At 45.5% G+C, this 14,440-nt stretch overlaps 1 protein-coding gene across 1 annotated transcript in view; it reads left to right on the top strand.

Moving 5' to 3' along the window:
- The window catches only part of Tmod1 (tropomodulin 1), an 81,702-nt gene that overhangs the window by 37,354 nt on the left and 29,908 nt on the right, over positions 1-14,440 (top strand). Inside the window, exons 3-4 of the mRNA XM_008847661.3 lie at positions 2,778-2,934; positions 11,122-11,241. Of these exons, the coding sequence (XP_008845883.1) occupies positions 2,778-2,934; positions 11,122-11,241 (277 nt within the window). The remainder of the gene's footprint in view (positions 1-2,777; positions 2,935-11,121; positions 11,242-14,440) is intronic.

The raw sequence follows: 14,440 nt of genomic DNA, 5'->3' as shown, positions 1-14,440 counted from the left end.
CAGAAAGTTGATGAGCTAAAAAATCATTAGAAAATACTTTTGAAATTTTTAGTTTTCCAAACTCGACTCCTTTCATTAAATATTTAATTTACTGAAGCTATCTTTTAATATATATTACTATGCAACTAATTTTGACATATTAAAAACATCTTTCTTCCCCTATTATATGCCTTTATTTCAATGTAGTAGTTCTCAGTCAGGGGTGGTGTTGCCCCTCCAGGGGCCAACTGACAGTGTTTAGAGACATTTCTGGTGTTGCAATGGAGGACTGGCTCTACCGACATCTATGTGACAGAGACCAGAGAGGCCACAATATGTTAAAACAGCTGCCACAAGACATGTCCAGCTGTGGACTGTGTGGCACTGTGAAGCCAAGGCTGAGAACTGTGCTTTAGCTAAACTAGGGGCCTCAACAGCAAGATTCAAAGGTGATGGGAGTTTGAGAACGCTTTCCAACCTCATGGATTCCTCCCATCAAAATACAGAGCCCCAGCCCCTTACTGCCATCAAAATCCTCTATGGTAGCCTGGCGGAGTGGCACGCACCTGTAATCCAAGTACTGAGGAGGCTGAAGCAGGAGGGTGGCAAGTTGGAGGCTATCCTGGGCTACAGAGTAAGACCCTGCATTTAAAATAATAATAATAAAAGTCAACAACCCAAAAGAACAATGAAACCTTTTATGGAGATGAAAATCCTTCAGTGCCCCTTGAAAGGACCATTGGGCACTGGGTTCTGGGGTTTAACTCATTTCATATTTGTGTGTTTGGGTTTTTTGGATTCTAAAATATATTTGGATAACATATTTCCCACAACCCACATACTTGAATAGCTGACTTTCTGCTTGAACACATCTGACTTGATGATCGAACAACTGCAGTGGCGTTATCATTAGGGTGTCAGTGCCAAGCACCCTTTAACATTATTTAATTTAATTTTCCCCCAAAATGTATAAGACAGCCACCACCACCATTCATGCTCTGCAGTCACAGAAGCCACAGCCCATGGGGTCTGGGGACTTGGCCAATGTCGTGCAGTTGCAGCATTATTGCTCCAAGTCAGGGCTTAGGCCTGCTGTGGGCTCGACTGTGTCATGTGAACATGTCACAAATCAGGTGGATTATCTGCTGTGGAGAACCAGAGATGGACATCAGCAGGCCCTCCCCCACTGCATCACAGGAAGTCCCTGCCATGAGACAGAAGGAGCCGCAGGAAGTGACATGTGACCTGTACCTGCCTGCAAAGTGTCTGACCTGCATGTCATGGTGAATGTTATCTGAGAACTACTGCTTCAGGAAAGCTGTGATTCTTGGGGTGTCATTTGTATCCCCATTCTCACCCCCAGATCAGTCCAGGTTTGGAGTTAGACCTGCTGGTCCTCAACTCACAAAATGCCTCAGCTCCCAATGTCTCTCCTGATGCCTGACCTTTGACCTAAATCCATTTGCTGTAGCCTAGCCCCACCCATCCCTAACTTCCAAATGTAGATCCTGGTGACCCAGTGTGGAGCGCACCCTGCTCTTATTATTGAAACAGCAACCGGGTGGCATACAGTAAGAAAACACTTCATAAACATCCCACGGTCACTGACCAGTGGGGTCTCTCCTCAGCTCCCTCCTTGTAGGCACACCATTTCCATGTGTCTATCATCCTCCCTGGAGGGCTCTTCAGAAAAAGATGCAGATTGTGTGAGTAGTGACAGAGAAGCACTTTGAGAGTACCTAGATTTGGGATGGAATGATTTCAATTTAGTCAATGTGGGGGCACAGCAAAGGTTGTACACCTGCCTCCAAGGCACGAGGATTCAAAATGAAGCTTGTTTCTCCCCAGATCTGAAGAAAGGCCTTGGGGCTTGTTCACAATCTATCCCTAAAACTCCTTGAGCAGGTCTTTCCTTGCTCTGGGCCTCAGTTTCCCCTTGAAGGAGGAGTTGTGCACTAGCTGGTCTCTAAGTATCCTTGAAGCTCTCAGTCTGACTGTTGTAGGTACTGAGGGCTGATGTAAAGTGAAAGCCATTCGGGTGATTGAAATCCACCCTAATTAGGAATCTGCTTTGGTAGTGAGCCCACACGTAGAAGCCTGCCCATGTTTGAAGAAAGCAACACAGCAATTGATTGATCTTTCTTGGGAGACCCATCTCCAGGGACGACGTTCAAAATATTTAACAACCAGCTTTCTTGAGCACAGACCCACCAGAGGCTAGAAGGTCCACTAGGGCCCTAGGGGTTGGGGGCTGAGGGCTGAGTAGGCTTTCCCCACCTCATGGCTCTGCCAGGCCATTCTTCTGCTTGTTAGGATTTGGCCTCTTTATGCCTGACTTTGCAACCAAGACCCTACCAAGCTCCCCTTCAGCTCCTCTCTCCTGCCACTTAATACATACACACTGTAGTCAATATCATTTTGTGTCTGAACACCAATTGATCCTACTTAGCACTCAGCAGATGCTCCAAGAACCTCTGTGCTCAGCTTGTGTTGGCTGCCCTGACCCCTGACCCCATGTCTCTAAAAATGTCATAGGCAGGAACACCAGAGGATTCAGGGACCCAAGCCCCAGTCTCTCTCTGTCCCTTGTCCACTGTGTGGTCTGAGGCAACTCCCTGCTCCTCTCCAGCTATCTGATTCCTTGGATAGAGAAGGAAGAACTTGGCTGGATCCACCAGTTCAGAGGTCCCTGCTGGTCTGTGATGTTTCTAGAGAATTACATCTATAGCTGCTGACCTCTCTCTCTCTCTCTTTCTTTCTCTCCTTCTCTCTCTCCCACCCGACTACCTCCATCATAGAATGCACTGCTTCCTGCAGGTCTGAGGCAGAAGGATCAGACCACCAAGGCGCCCACAGGCCCCTTTAAAAGAGAGGAGCTCTTGGATCACTTGGAAAAGCAAGCAAAGGAGTTTAAGGACCGAGAAGACCTGGTGCCCTACACAGGGGAGAAACGAGGTACTAAACAACACAGCTCTCCAGAATGTGTCCTTCCCCAGGCACTGTAGAGGGCCACCTGAGTGTCCGGCCCTGTGTTGGGGCAAGTGTGCTTGGTCCTCTTTGTTATCCTTCGCACTTGAGCAGGAAATAATCTCAGCTCCAAAAGCATCATTGTGGTGTGGATTTAGTCAATTTGGGGACAGTCTGAGGAAAGAGATTTGCCTAGACCAGCAAAACTTCTCCCTAAATCTCCTTTACCAAGGTATCCTGGTTATTTTTCATTCAAACCTAGCTACTTTTGAAGGGAAGAGGAAACTATTACTAATGACATCAGGACATGCGGCCTAAACAAAGCCCATTCTGTGCAAATGAAGACCAAGGGGTGCCTCTCAGCTCCCTCCATTTCTGCTCCGCTCTTTCTCAGAGGTAGCATACTTCTTTGGTCTCTTCTGCCAAGACTCTCTGCTCCTGCCAAAGGCAAGCCATCTTAGAAGTCTCCAGGGGAGCAGAGAGGTTCTCTGAGATGATCTACTCTTCAAGGCCTTCCCTTGCCTTCTAGAACCTTCTCCTGCATCCTACTCACCCTTGCTCACTGCCCTGTTGTCTATGGAGCAGAAGCACAATGTCTAGGGTAGATCAGAAGTCTGATCTGTTCTTCAAACTTTATAGGCTCTTTGTACCTCAGCAATGTTGCACATGTTCCTAAACTCAGTACTGTCTTGCTACCCAGCCCCATGCTGTCCTCATGGCTGTGTCTCCCTCCCTGGTGGAAGATGCAGAGGTTGGAAACAGCCTATAGCCCAGGTCTCGCTACTTACCAGTTCTCTGAGCCCAAAGAATTGCCTCCACTTCCTCTTCTGTAAAATGGAGGTGAGGGGAATAGCATTCCCAGACTCCTGAAGCTTTTATGAGGATCAAGACACAGGTAAGGCTCCTAGACCCACAGCTGGCACACCACAAACGTGGATGCCTTAGCTGTGACTGCCCATTTGGTTCCATCTGTATGATGTCTCTTTTGGGAACACTGTCCCTGTCTATTCTAATAGGATGCACCATCCCCTTCAGGTTCCCTTTGGGATACTTTCCATCTCAGGGGCCAGAGTGTGTCTCATATTCTATCAGCATCTCTCACTTTATCATCTTTCTCGGTCACTAGCCAGTCTCGGAAGCTTAGGACATGGCCCATATTTGCTCACCTGGAACCCTCAGCACCCAGGGCCCGGCCTTCAATAAGTCTGAACAGGGAATTGTGGGCCACGTGAATGAGTTCCTGTAGGCTACTGCCTGGGAACACAGGTTCCAAGAGTGCAAGAATTGTCCTGTATCCTGTCATACCCCCAGCACCTGACTAACACCTTGTAGGTAGATGGTGCCTCATGAATATCTGTTGAATGAAAGCATTTATTTAAATCAATTATGTCATCGATTCCTTTTCAATCCCATTCGCTGTCCACACCCCCAAGACTGTAAACATGCTGAACCCGGGTCTGGATCTGTGGCTGTCCCCTCTGCTTCCCTGTTGTGGCAGCACAGCATCTGGTGCTATGTGTCTGCTTAATAAATGACAGAACATGAAAGCACACAGAGGCAGATATTGTGCGGGAACTTCCATCCATTTCAGGCCCTGGGATCGGAGCTCTTCTAGGTTCTACTGAACTTCAGGTAGGAGTGCTAGTCTGAGGCTTCTGGCAGGAGTGGCAAGAGAGAGCAGAGATGATGGAGAGGAGGTTTACATGACTAGAAAGAGCTGAGTAGACCCAGCAAAGAATGTGGGCTCAATCAATGTTTTTATCCAAGAGCTCTTTGCAGTGAGCGGTGCTCTCTGTGGCCCATAGTTCCACTTACACATTTGGAAGCTTAAGAAGCTGAGGCTGTGAAGGAGTCAGCAGCAGATCCTTGGGAACCGCGGAGTATCCAGAACCCAGTCTATTTCCATATGGCAACAAAGATTAAAAAGATTCATCAATATCGTCAAATATTTTATTGATGACGATTGGAATTCTTATGGGTTAAGTAAATGGAGATCTCCACAGAAGACAGAGCGTCACCCCCAACTATAACTGCTACCCACGGCCATTCAGCGCAGCCTTTGCTGAAAATTTATTCCCATGCTGGGCCTACGGCTAGCCTAGGCTAAGAAGAAATAGCACCATAGTCACCAAGACCCTGTGAGATGTGCTAAGAGCCATACACCTGTGCAATCGTCCTGAGAAGTTTGGAATAAGAGGCACTCCTGTTCAAGTAGAGGGATCAGACTAGAACTCCATATAGGGTATTTTCATTAGAATTAGATTTGGCTGCATGTTCTGGGAAAATGATAAATAAAAATAACAGAACTTTAATTAAAGGTTGGTCAGCCATACTGCCTGGCATCGAGAATCAAGGTCCTTCCTATCTCTTCATTCTGTCACCCCTGAAATGGCTCCATCCTCACAATCCATCTAGCTGCTGAGGTGCCCATCATTCTGCTCACATTCTAGCTAGGAAGAGGAGAAGAAAGATCAGCTCCCTCATATGTCATGGGTCACCATCCTCAAGGGAAAAACCTGTACCAGGTTTAGCAAACCAGTCATCGAATGTTCATTTTAGGCCTGGCATCGAGTCATGTTTACAACTGGATTTCTTCTGGGAATTTTATTATTGATTGACTGACTGATGGATTTTTGAAGTACTGGGATTGAACTTAGGACCTCATGAACTCTAGTCTAATACACTACTACTGAGCTGCAGCCCCCACCCTTAAGCATCTCATTTTCCTCATATGCCCTTGGCCTAGAATCTGTATCATCATAGAGCTTATCATACATTTTCCCCCAAGTGATTTTTTATGTGATGTACTTGCAGAGTGATATTTGCTATAAACAATAAAACAGAGTAATTTCTTCCATGGAGAATAAGCACTGATACCATGTTAGTAAAGGATTTTCTAGACCTTTCTCCATGTACTCCCCTCTTTTCCCACATCCATCACTTGTGCTTCTGGTTCAAGTCACCTTATCTCTTGCCTCGACCATTACAACAGCCTCTTAACCATCTCCCTGCTCCCATCCCCCCCGCAGACTGTTCTCTGTCAACAACAAAGTGAGCAAGGCTTTTTATTTTTTACAATTGAGGTAAAATTCATATTACATGAAATTAGCCATCTCGAAGTGAACAGTTCACTTGCATTTAGTATACCACAGTGGTGTTCAATCACTACTCTCTAGATCCAAAATATTTTTGCAACTCCAAAATAAAACTTGGCACCCCACTTCCCAAGAACACCCCACTCTCTTTTCCCACAGTCACTGGGACCCACCAATCTGTTTCTATGAGTTGGCTTTTTCTGGTATCAACTAAAAGGGAAATTATACAATGTGTGGCTTTATGTGTCTGGTTTCTTTCCCTGAGCATATTTCTAGACTCAAGCATACCCCACAATTGGTTTAGCCATTCATCTTTTTGGTTCGTATGATCTTTAGTCTACTGGGACTGAATATTCCTGTACAAGTGCAGTAAACATTTCCATACAACTCTTGGAAATTTTTGTTTGTTTTTATTTCTAGGGCCTTGTGTATGCTAGGTAAGTGTTTGTTTGTTTGTTTGTTTGTTTGTTTGTCTTTCTAGGGCCTTGCATATACTCTATCACTGAGTCACATCCCACCTCTTTTTTCCCCCAGTTTTTCATTGTGACAGGGTCTAAGTTATTCAGGATGGCCTTAAACTCTCTCTGTAGCCTAGGCAGGCCTTGACCTTGCAAGCTCTTACCTCAGCCCCTCAATAACTCAGGTAAGCATTTGTACTACCAGGGCTTGTTTAAATATCTATTTTCAATTCTTTGGAGGTATATATATATACCTGAGAAAAGAACTGATGAACCATGACGTAACTCTTGAATTTTGGAGAAACTCCAAACTTCTATAACAACTGTACCATCAGCAATACAAAACAGGACCAATTCTCCACATCTTTGCCAACGTTCACGTGCCGTATTCCCTGACCCCAGCATCCTCATGGCTATAAAGTGATGATCAGTGATGTTGAATGTCTCTGGGTTTGTTAGCCATATGTGCATCCTCTTTGAAGCAATATATATTCAAGTTCTTTATCCATTAAAAAATATTTTAAAATATTTTATTATTTAGAGGGTTGGAGAGATGGCTCAGTGGTTAAGAACACTGGTTGTTCTTACAGAAGACCCAGGTTCAAATCCCAGTACCCACATGGCAGCTGACAACTGTCAGTAACTCCAGTTCCAGGGGATCCGATGGCCTCTTTCTTCTGTCTTCCTCAGGCATTGCACAACATGGGTGCACTTACCTACATGCAGGCAATACACTCATACACATAAAATAAAAATAAATTTTTTTTTGTCTTTTTGAGACAGGGTCTCCCTGTAGCTCCAGCTGTCCTGGAACTCACTATGTAGACCAGGCTGGCCTCGAACTCACAAAGATCCATCTGCCTCTGTCTCCCAAGTGCTGGGATTAAAGGTGTGTGCCACCACTCCCGGCAATAATAAATTTTTAAAAAATTTTATTTTTTAACTTCGTGTATATGAGTGTTTTTCCTGTATGCAAGTATACATCTGTGTTGTGCAATGACTTCAGAAGCCAGAAGAGGTGTTGAATCCCTTGGAACTGGAGTTACAGACAGTTGTTAGCCATCACATGGATGCTGGGAACCAACTCAAATCCTCTGCAAGAACAATAAGTGCTCTTAAATGCTAAGCCTTCTCTCCAGGCCCTCTTTACTCATTTTTAAGTTAGGTATTTTGTCTTTTTGTTGCTGAGTTGAAAAAGTTACTTCTGTATGTATAAAGAATTTGTTACAGTTATTTGTGTATGTATGTACATGCACCACAGTACACATGTAGGAATTGATTCTCTTCTACCAAGTGGGTTCTAGGAGTTGAACTCAGGCCATCAGAATTGGCAGCAAGGACCTTTACCCACTGAGCCATCATCTCTCAGGCCCTATTTCTGTATTTTTGATACTAGACACATATCAGATATGTAATTCATGAATATTTTTATCCCATTCTGTATATGGTCTTTGTGCTTTCTTGATCATGTCCTTTGAGACATAAAACTTTTAAGTTTGGATGAAGTCCAATTGATCTGTTTTCTTTTGTCACTCGGGTTCATAACAAGACTCCAGTGCTAATTCTAAGATCATGAAGACCTGTACCTTTGTTTTCTTAAAAATGTCTTAGTTTTAGTTATTTTATTTAGGTCATTGATTCATTTGGGGTTAATTTTTTTTATATGGTGAGAGGAAGGGGTTGAACTCTGTTCTGCATGTGAAAATCTAGCTGTCAGGCAGTTGTTGAAGAGACAATTCTTTCCCATGGAATGGTCATGGCATGTTGTTGACAATAATTTGCCATGTATGTTTGGCTTTTGTTTCTGGACTCTCGTTTCTAATCTCCTGTTTATTGTGTCCACCCTTGTACCAGTACCACATCACTGAGCATTGTAGTTGTGGAAATTGGCATGAGTCTTCTAATTTGCTCTTTTTCGGGATTGTTTTTGTTATTGTGTGCCTTTGTTTTTCCATATAAATTTGAGATTAGCTTTTCTGTTTCTGCAAAAAAAAAAAAAAGACTTCTGGAATTTTGATGAGGACTTTATTGGATGTGTAGATTGCTTTGGGTAGTATTGTAATCTCAATGCCATCAAGTTTCCCAATGAAGTCAGAACATTTTTCCAGTTATTTCAATTTTATTTTAGCAATGCTTCGTAGTTTTCATTGTGCAAGTATTTTAAATTTATTCCCAAGTACGTTATTCTTTGGTTACTGTTGTGAATTGCTTTCTTAATTTCCTTAGCAAATTCTTACTGCTGATATACAGAAACACCACTGATTTTTTTTAATCTTCTACCCTGAAACATTACTGAATTTATTAATTCTAAGAATTTTGTTTTGTTGTTGTTGTTGTTGTTGCTGTTGTTGTGTTGGGTTTTTTTGGTCTTTTTGAGACAAGGTCTCCCTGTAGTCTCAGCTGACCTGGAATTCACTATGTAGACCAGGCTGGCCTTGACCTCACAGAGAGCCCCATGCCTCTGTCTCCCAAGTGCTGGGATTAAAGGCGTGCACCACCATGCCTAGCTAAGTTCTAACAGTTTTTTTCATCTTAGATTTTTGTTGGTTTTTTTTTTTGTTGTTTTTTTTTTAAGCATGTGGAAGTTTAGAGTTTTCTCCATACACAATTGTGTTATCTGCAATCAGAAACACCTTTTTCAGACTGAATTCCACCCGGTTCTTGTTCTTGCTCCCTTGCTCTGACTAGGACTTCCAAGACAGTGTTGACTAGCAGCAGTAAAGCTGGCTGGTTCCTCATCTGGGGCTCATTTCTTCTGCAAGTCCCCAGACCAGAGGCCATCATCTCAGTGACTTCTCCAATCACCCTTCCCAAAGCAGTTGTGCCCATATCACCCCCCTGCATACCCTGGCACTTCCTAGCGTCGTGCCTGGCTTGATCTTCCTCCATAACACTTCGTGCTTCCCACACTGCTTATCATCTGTCTCTTTCACTAGGCTGTAAGCTCTCAAAGTCATTTTCATAGCTGTTCATTCATGTTCCTGCTGGAAAGGTACCTAGCAGCATATAACAAGCAGTCAAGGACTGGAGAGATGGCTAGCAGTTAAGAGCACTGGCTGCTCTTGCAGAAGACCCTGGCACCCACATGACAACAGTCTATAACTCCAGTTCCAGGAGATTTGACACCCTCTTCTGGCCTCCACAGACATTGCACAGCACAGGTGCACTTACATACATGCAGGCAAAACACTCATACACATAAAATATAAACAAATCAATAAAATTTTAAAAACTTAGAAAGAAGCAGTCAATAAATTTCTTTTGCTATACACACATACATACATGCATGCACACACATGCATATCCATTCACATATTTGTACAATACACATATAGGCACATGCATGTATGCACACATACATACTACAAAAACATACTCATGCATGCATACACATGCTTAGTTAGTCTACTTTATGCTACTTGAATTGAATACCATAGACTAGATAATTTATGAAGAAAATAAATTTATTTCCCCTAGTTCTGGAGGCCAGGAAGTCTAAAAGCTGGATGGGGGAGGTGTCCTTGCTGCATGGCAACATGGCAAGCTCACACAGCAAGACAGCAAGCATGATAGCTCGGGTATCTTTTCCCTTCCTTATAAAGTTACTAATGTCATCCTAGAGGCCCACCTTCATGACTTCAACTAACCCTAATTACCTCCCAAAGGCCCTGTCTCCACATACTCTTAACATATGATTTGGGGCATTAGGTTTCCAGTACATGACTCTGGGGGACACATACAAACCATAACACATACGCAGTTTTTCATAAGTAGAAGTGAAATTGTTCATGCCAGTTCTTAAACTTGGTTTTTCATATAACATTTGCCTAGGGCATTTTCCTTCTCAGCAATCTCCATGCCTTTAAAAAAAAGATGTATTTTTAATTATGTGTGTGGGTGTGAGGATAATTGAGTATGAGTAAAAGCCAGAAGAAGGAGGTGGCTCCCCTGAAGCTGGAGTTACAGGCGGTTGTGAGCCACCCAACATGGGTGCTGGACACTGAATTCAGCTCCTCTGCAAGCACTCTTAACTGCCATCTCCCCAGCCTTTTCTGGAATTCCCTGGTATAAACTTCTTCAACGGTCTCTCCTGGTGGATATGTAGTGGCGGTCCTCATGACTGCCACTTTACTCCCCAATCCGGTGCTGAGCATAGCACTCATGAAAAATAGGTGGTCCCATGAATCTAGGATGCATGAAGCTAGGATGCGTTTTGCCCCCTTTGATCTTTTAATGATCTGAGTGTATTGTATCTATTTTGTTTAGGATGGCTTACAAGTTTTCCTCTCATATCAGAACCCTTGGTGAGGTTTTTCTCAGATCCTGGCATTCTATTCTCCCGTGTATTTTATTTTATTTTTCTACTTAGAGACTGTTTAAAGCCACGGCTGATACTTCAGAGAGTAATAACTTTAATCCAGTTATAAAATCATTCAAGTTTGAGAGGTGTTATGTTGGGATCCTTGATTTCCATTCTCTGGGGTAGGTGGACTCCAGAGGGAGATGTCTTTGGGGCCCTCTCTACATGGGTGTCCAAAGACTTTGCCCTGCTCACCAGGGCCATAGCCAGAGGCTGCCACACCATAGTCACACGCCCTGATGGGCATCCTCTGTGTTTACAGGGAAGATCTGGGTTCCCAAGCAGAGGCCAGTAGATCCTGTGCTAGAGAGTGTGACGCTAGAGCCAGAACTGGAGGAGGCCTTGGCAAATGCCTCGGACGCAGAACTCTGTGACATCGCAGGTAAGAGGCCTTCTTCTTCCTCCTGTCTTCCTGAGGGCTCCACCTGTGCAGAGCTCCTTGTTTGTTTCATTTCAACATGAGCATCATCTCTGGTTCTAAGAAGAATAATTTCTTAAAATAAAAATCCACGATGAAAAACCAAAATGGGCACAATAAAGCTAAAACCATTCAAACCCACCCTGCTACAGGACAGCCTGCTGTTGCCATGAGACCCCTCCCCAGAGCCATGGGAATGTAGGCAGAGGGGGCCAATATGGGCCCTGTCACAGCCACTTCCACCAAACCTTGTTTAAGTTACCCAGCTTGGGAGACTCACAAAGACCTTGGAGCAAAGACATTCAAACCAGGCTCCAAGGGGGTCGCCCTCACATCCCACGTTTCTCCCATATTCTCCACTCTCATGAGTATTTTCTTAGGATCTTCACAAACTCCAGAGGGTGGTCTAACGTTGCAAGCCCTCTGCCACCCCCATCTATTCTTAGTCCCTGCATCATGTCCTCTGTGTCCCATCCCCCCAGCCCCAAGGTTCAGTGCAGGTTATACCCAACACCCCACATGCTACCCGTGCACAATGCCTCTGGCTCAGTGAGTGGCAGGTATGGGGAGATGCTACAGGCCAGTGGGCACAGGAGAGATAGGGTTGACTGAGTGAAGCTGGGAAGTCAGCCCCACTGGTCAGGCCAGCTTTGGTGTCTTTTTAATTTTTTTAATGTATATGAGTGTATTGCCTGAATGTTTGTGAATGTACCCATGTTGTGCAATGCCACAGAGGTCAGAAGAGGGCTTCAGATTCCCCTGGAACTGGAGTTAAGGACGGTTGTAGCCACCATGTGGGTGCTGGGAGTTGAATCCGGGTCCTCTGCAAGAGCAGTCAGTGCTCTTAACCGCTGAGCCATCTCTCCAGCCCCTGGCTTTGGTGTCTTTAATGAAGGAGGGCAGTAAGTACAGAATTCAGTTTGGGGCCTGTGGCATCTGAGGTACCTGTGGACCACTCAGATGGTCTAGTGTTCTGCGGAGGGTCTTGTTCTGGCATGGCTTCAAGCAAGCAGGTGGGACCTTGGCTTAGGGACCTGGCCTTTGGGGGATGAAGGGTGGAAATGAGGCAAGCCTAGCATAAGACCTGTCAGTCAGCCGCAGATAGGCTAAGAAGCAAGGCTGAGTGAAGACACGCAGACTGGCTGTAAGAGAGCCAAGGAAGCAGGATTGGGCTCCAGGCTGCCAGAGACAGAGGTGCTGAGGCCAAGGCCAGATGGAGCAGCAGCTGTCTCTGCCTCATCCAGTCTGTGCCAGTCCCACAGGATGCTATGCATGACTCTTGGTGGCATTCATGGGTAGGAAATTGGAGATGGCGCCCCTCTGTTGGCATGGCTGGGGAGCAGAGCTTTCAGCTGTGGACTAGTGGTGACCTGGTGGCAGCGAAAGCCAGGTTGCAGGGACCTAGGATCAGGGAGAGTGTGTGTATAGCCTCTGAGTCCAGACAGCCCTTTCCTCAAGAGAGAGAAACTGAATGACAAAGGTCACAGCAGAGGCATTACAGAATGAGAGAATGAGAGAATGGGAGGCAAGCCGTTCCTAAAGCAGACACGCAGCTCAGGAGCCAAGTTTGTTCCTCGGGGTGCAGCGGTTTAACCAGACACCACAGAAGTCAGGTCAGAATCTTCAGCGTGCCCATATATTTCAGCCCCCAAAGTCCTCTTGACTTCCAATTAATCCATACAGCAGGGAGAGTAGACACCTTGTCCTGTCTCTCTACATTGACTTATTGAGAGCTGTTTTTACCCAGGGTCTGCTCCTCCGAGCCCTTGCATGACATCACTGCCTTCATTAGGACATTCAGGGATTGTTAAATGACCACTGTCAGAACAGGCTCCTGCCGCTGCCCGAGCCACAGCAGAACAGCAGCCCTGCACTGAGGACCCAGGCCTGCTCTTGAAGCTATTTCTCTTTGTTGTTGTTGGCCGACTGTTACAATCTACCGAAGATTCCATGCCCCTCTTGATGTCCGGGAAGAAACAGCAGGCTGTGAGTGCACGCTGGTGTTAACTGGCAGTCTGTAGGTGCCTGTTGTTTGGCATTAGCCATTATAAGGTGCAGTGTCTCTAGGGAAGAAGAGATAGGAGGGACATTTGCTGAGCACCACCCGCATTCCAGGTGCTGTGTAAGTTGCTTTCACTACAGCTTTGTATTTATTGACCGTGACAGTCCTATTGTCTATTGTCCTCATTTCACACCAAGAGACCAGCTGTTCCTAGTCCCGGGTCAGAATTGAAGGTCCACATGATGCCAGGCTTGGTGGCCTTAGGTGACAGAAAGCAGAATCAGGCAGCTGAGAGTTACCCTGAATGGCCAGAGGCTCTGAGTGTAGCAGGCCCACCAGAGTGGCAACTCAGCCCGGGAATGGGTGGCTGGACCCTCAAGTGTGGATGATTCATCAGAGAAGGAAAGCTGGGAAAGGAAGATGAGGAGTCTGCATGCTCCTAGCAGGACGTTTCCATGACCAACTCTTCACTGGGTCTCAAAGCACCAGTTACACCAGACATGTCCCCACAGTGTGCTAAGTAGAGCTCACAGGACTCTGGCAATACAAAGGTAGCTCACAGGACTCTGGCAATACGAAGGGTAGCTCAGAAACCACTGGGAATTATCAATGTCTCCCATACCTACTCGGGGTCATGGTTGTAGCTGGCTTTTAGGTACCCTTTCAATGGGGTGGGATTAAGGAAGGGAGTAAGGTGGAGAGACACATCTTTGGTTGGAACACCTACCCCAAGGGAAATGGGCAAGCCCTAGTTAAACTGTCCCTTCGTCTCTGGTGGCTTCCATGTCCTTAGACACCTGTCCTCCTCTCATTCTAAGACTGTCAGGGGATGTGGCTTATCTAGGAAAAGTTCTGTACCCAAGTCTTGGACCAGAGTGGGTTTCTGCACCTGCACCTAGGGTACAGGAAAACACCTTGCAGCCCTTGGCCAGTTGCCTCCCAAGCTCTCACAGCTGGAGGAGCCAGGGATGTGTGCTGTGATCCCACTGCATCCTGTGTGAAGTTACAAATGGAATGAGCCTTGCCAAGGCAGAAAGAGGAAGCTGAACTCAGTGTTGTTTTTCAGAGTTCAAAAATAGTCCTTTTCGAGTTTTGAGGAAGATCCAGATTTTAAAAAGAAGAAGAAGAAGAAGAAGAAGAAGAGGAGGAGGAGGAGGAGGA

This window comes from Nannospalax galili, unplaced genomic scaffold (genome assembly GCF_000622305.1).
Source record: "Nannospalax galili isolate Female #2095 unplaced genomic scaffold, S.galili_v1.0 scaffold263, whole genome shotgun sequence".
Classification (NCBI taxonomy): Eukaryota; Metazoa; Chordata; class Mammalia; order Rodentia; family Spalacidae; genus Nannospalax; species Nannospalax galili.
The sequence above is the reverse complement of the archived record's forward strand: the minus strand, read 5'-3'. Positions and strand labels throughout refer to the sequence as shown.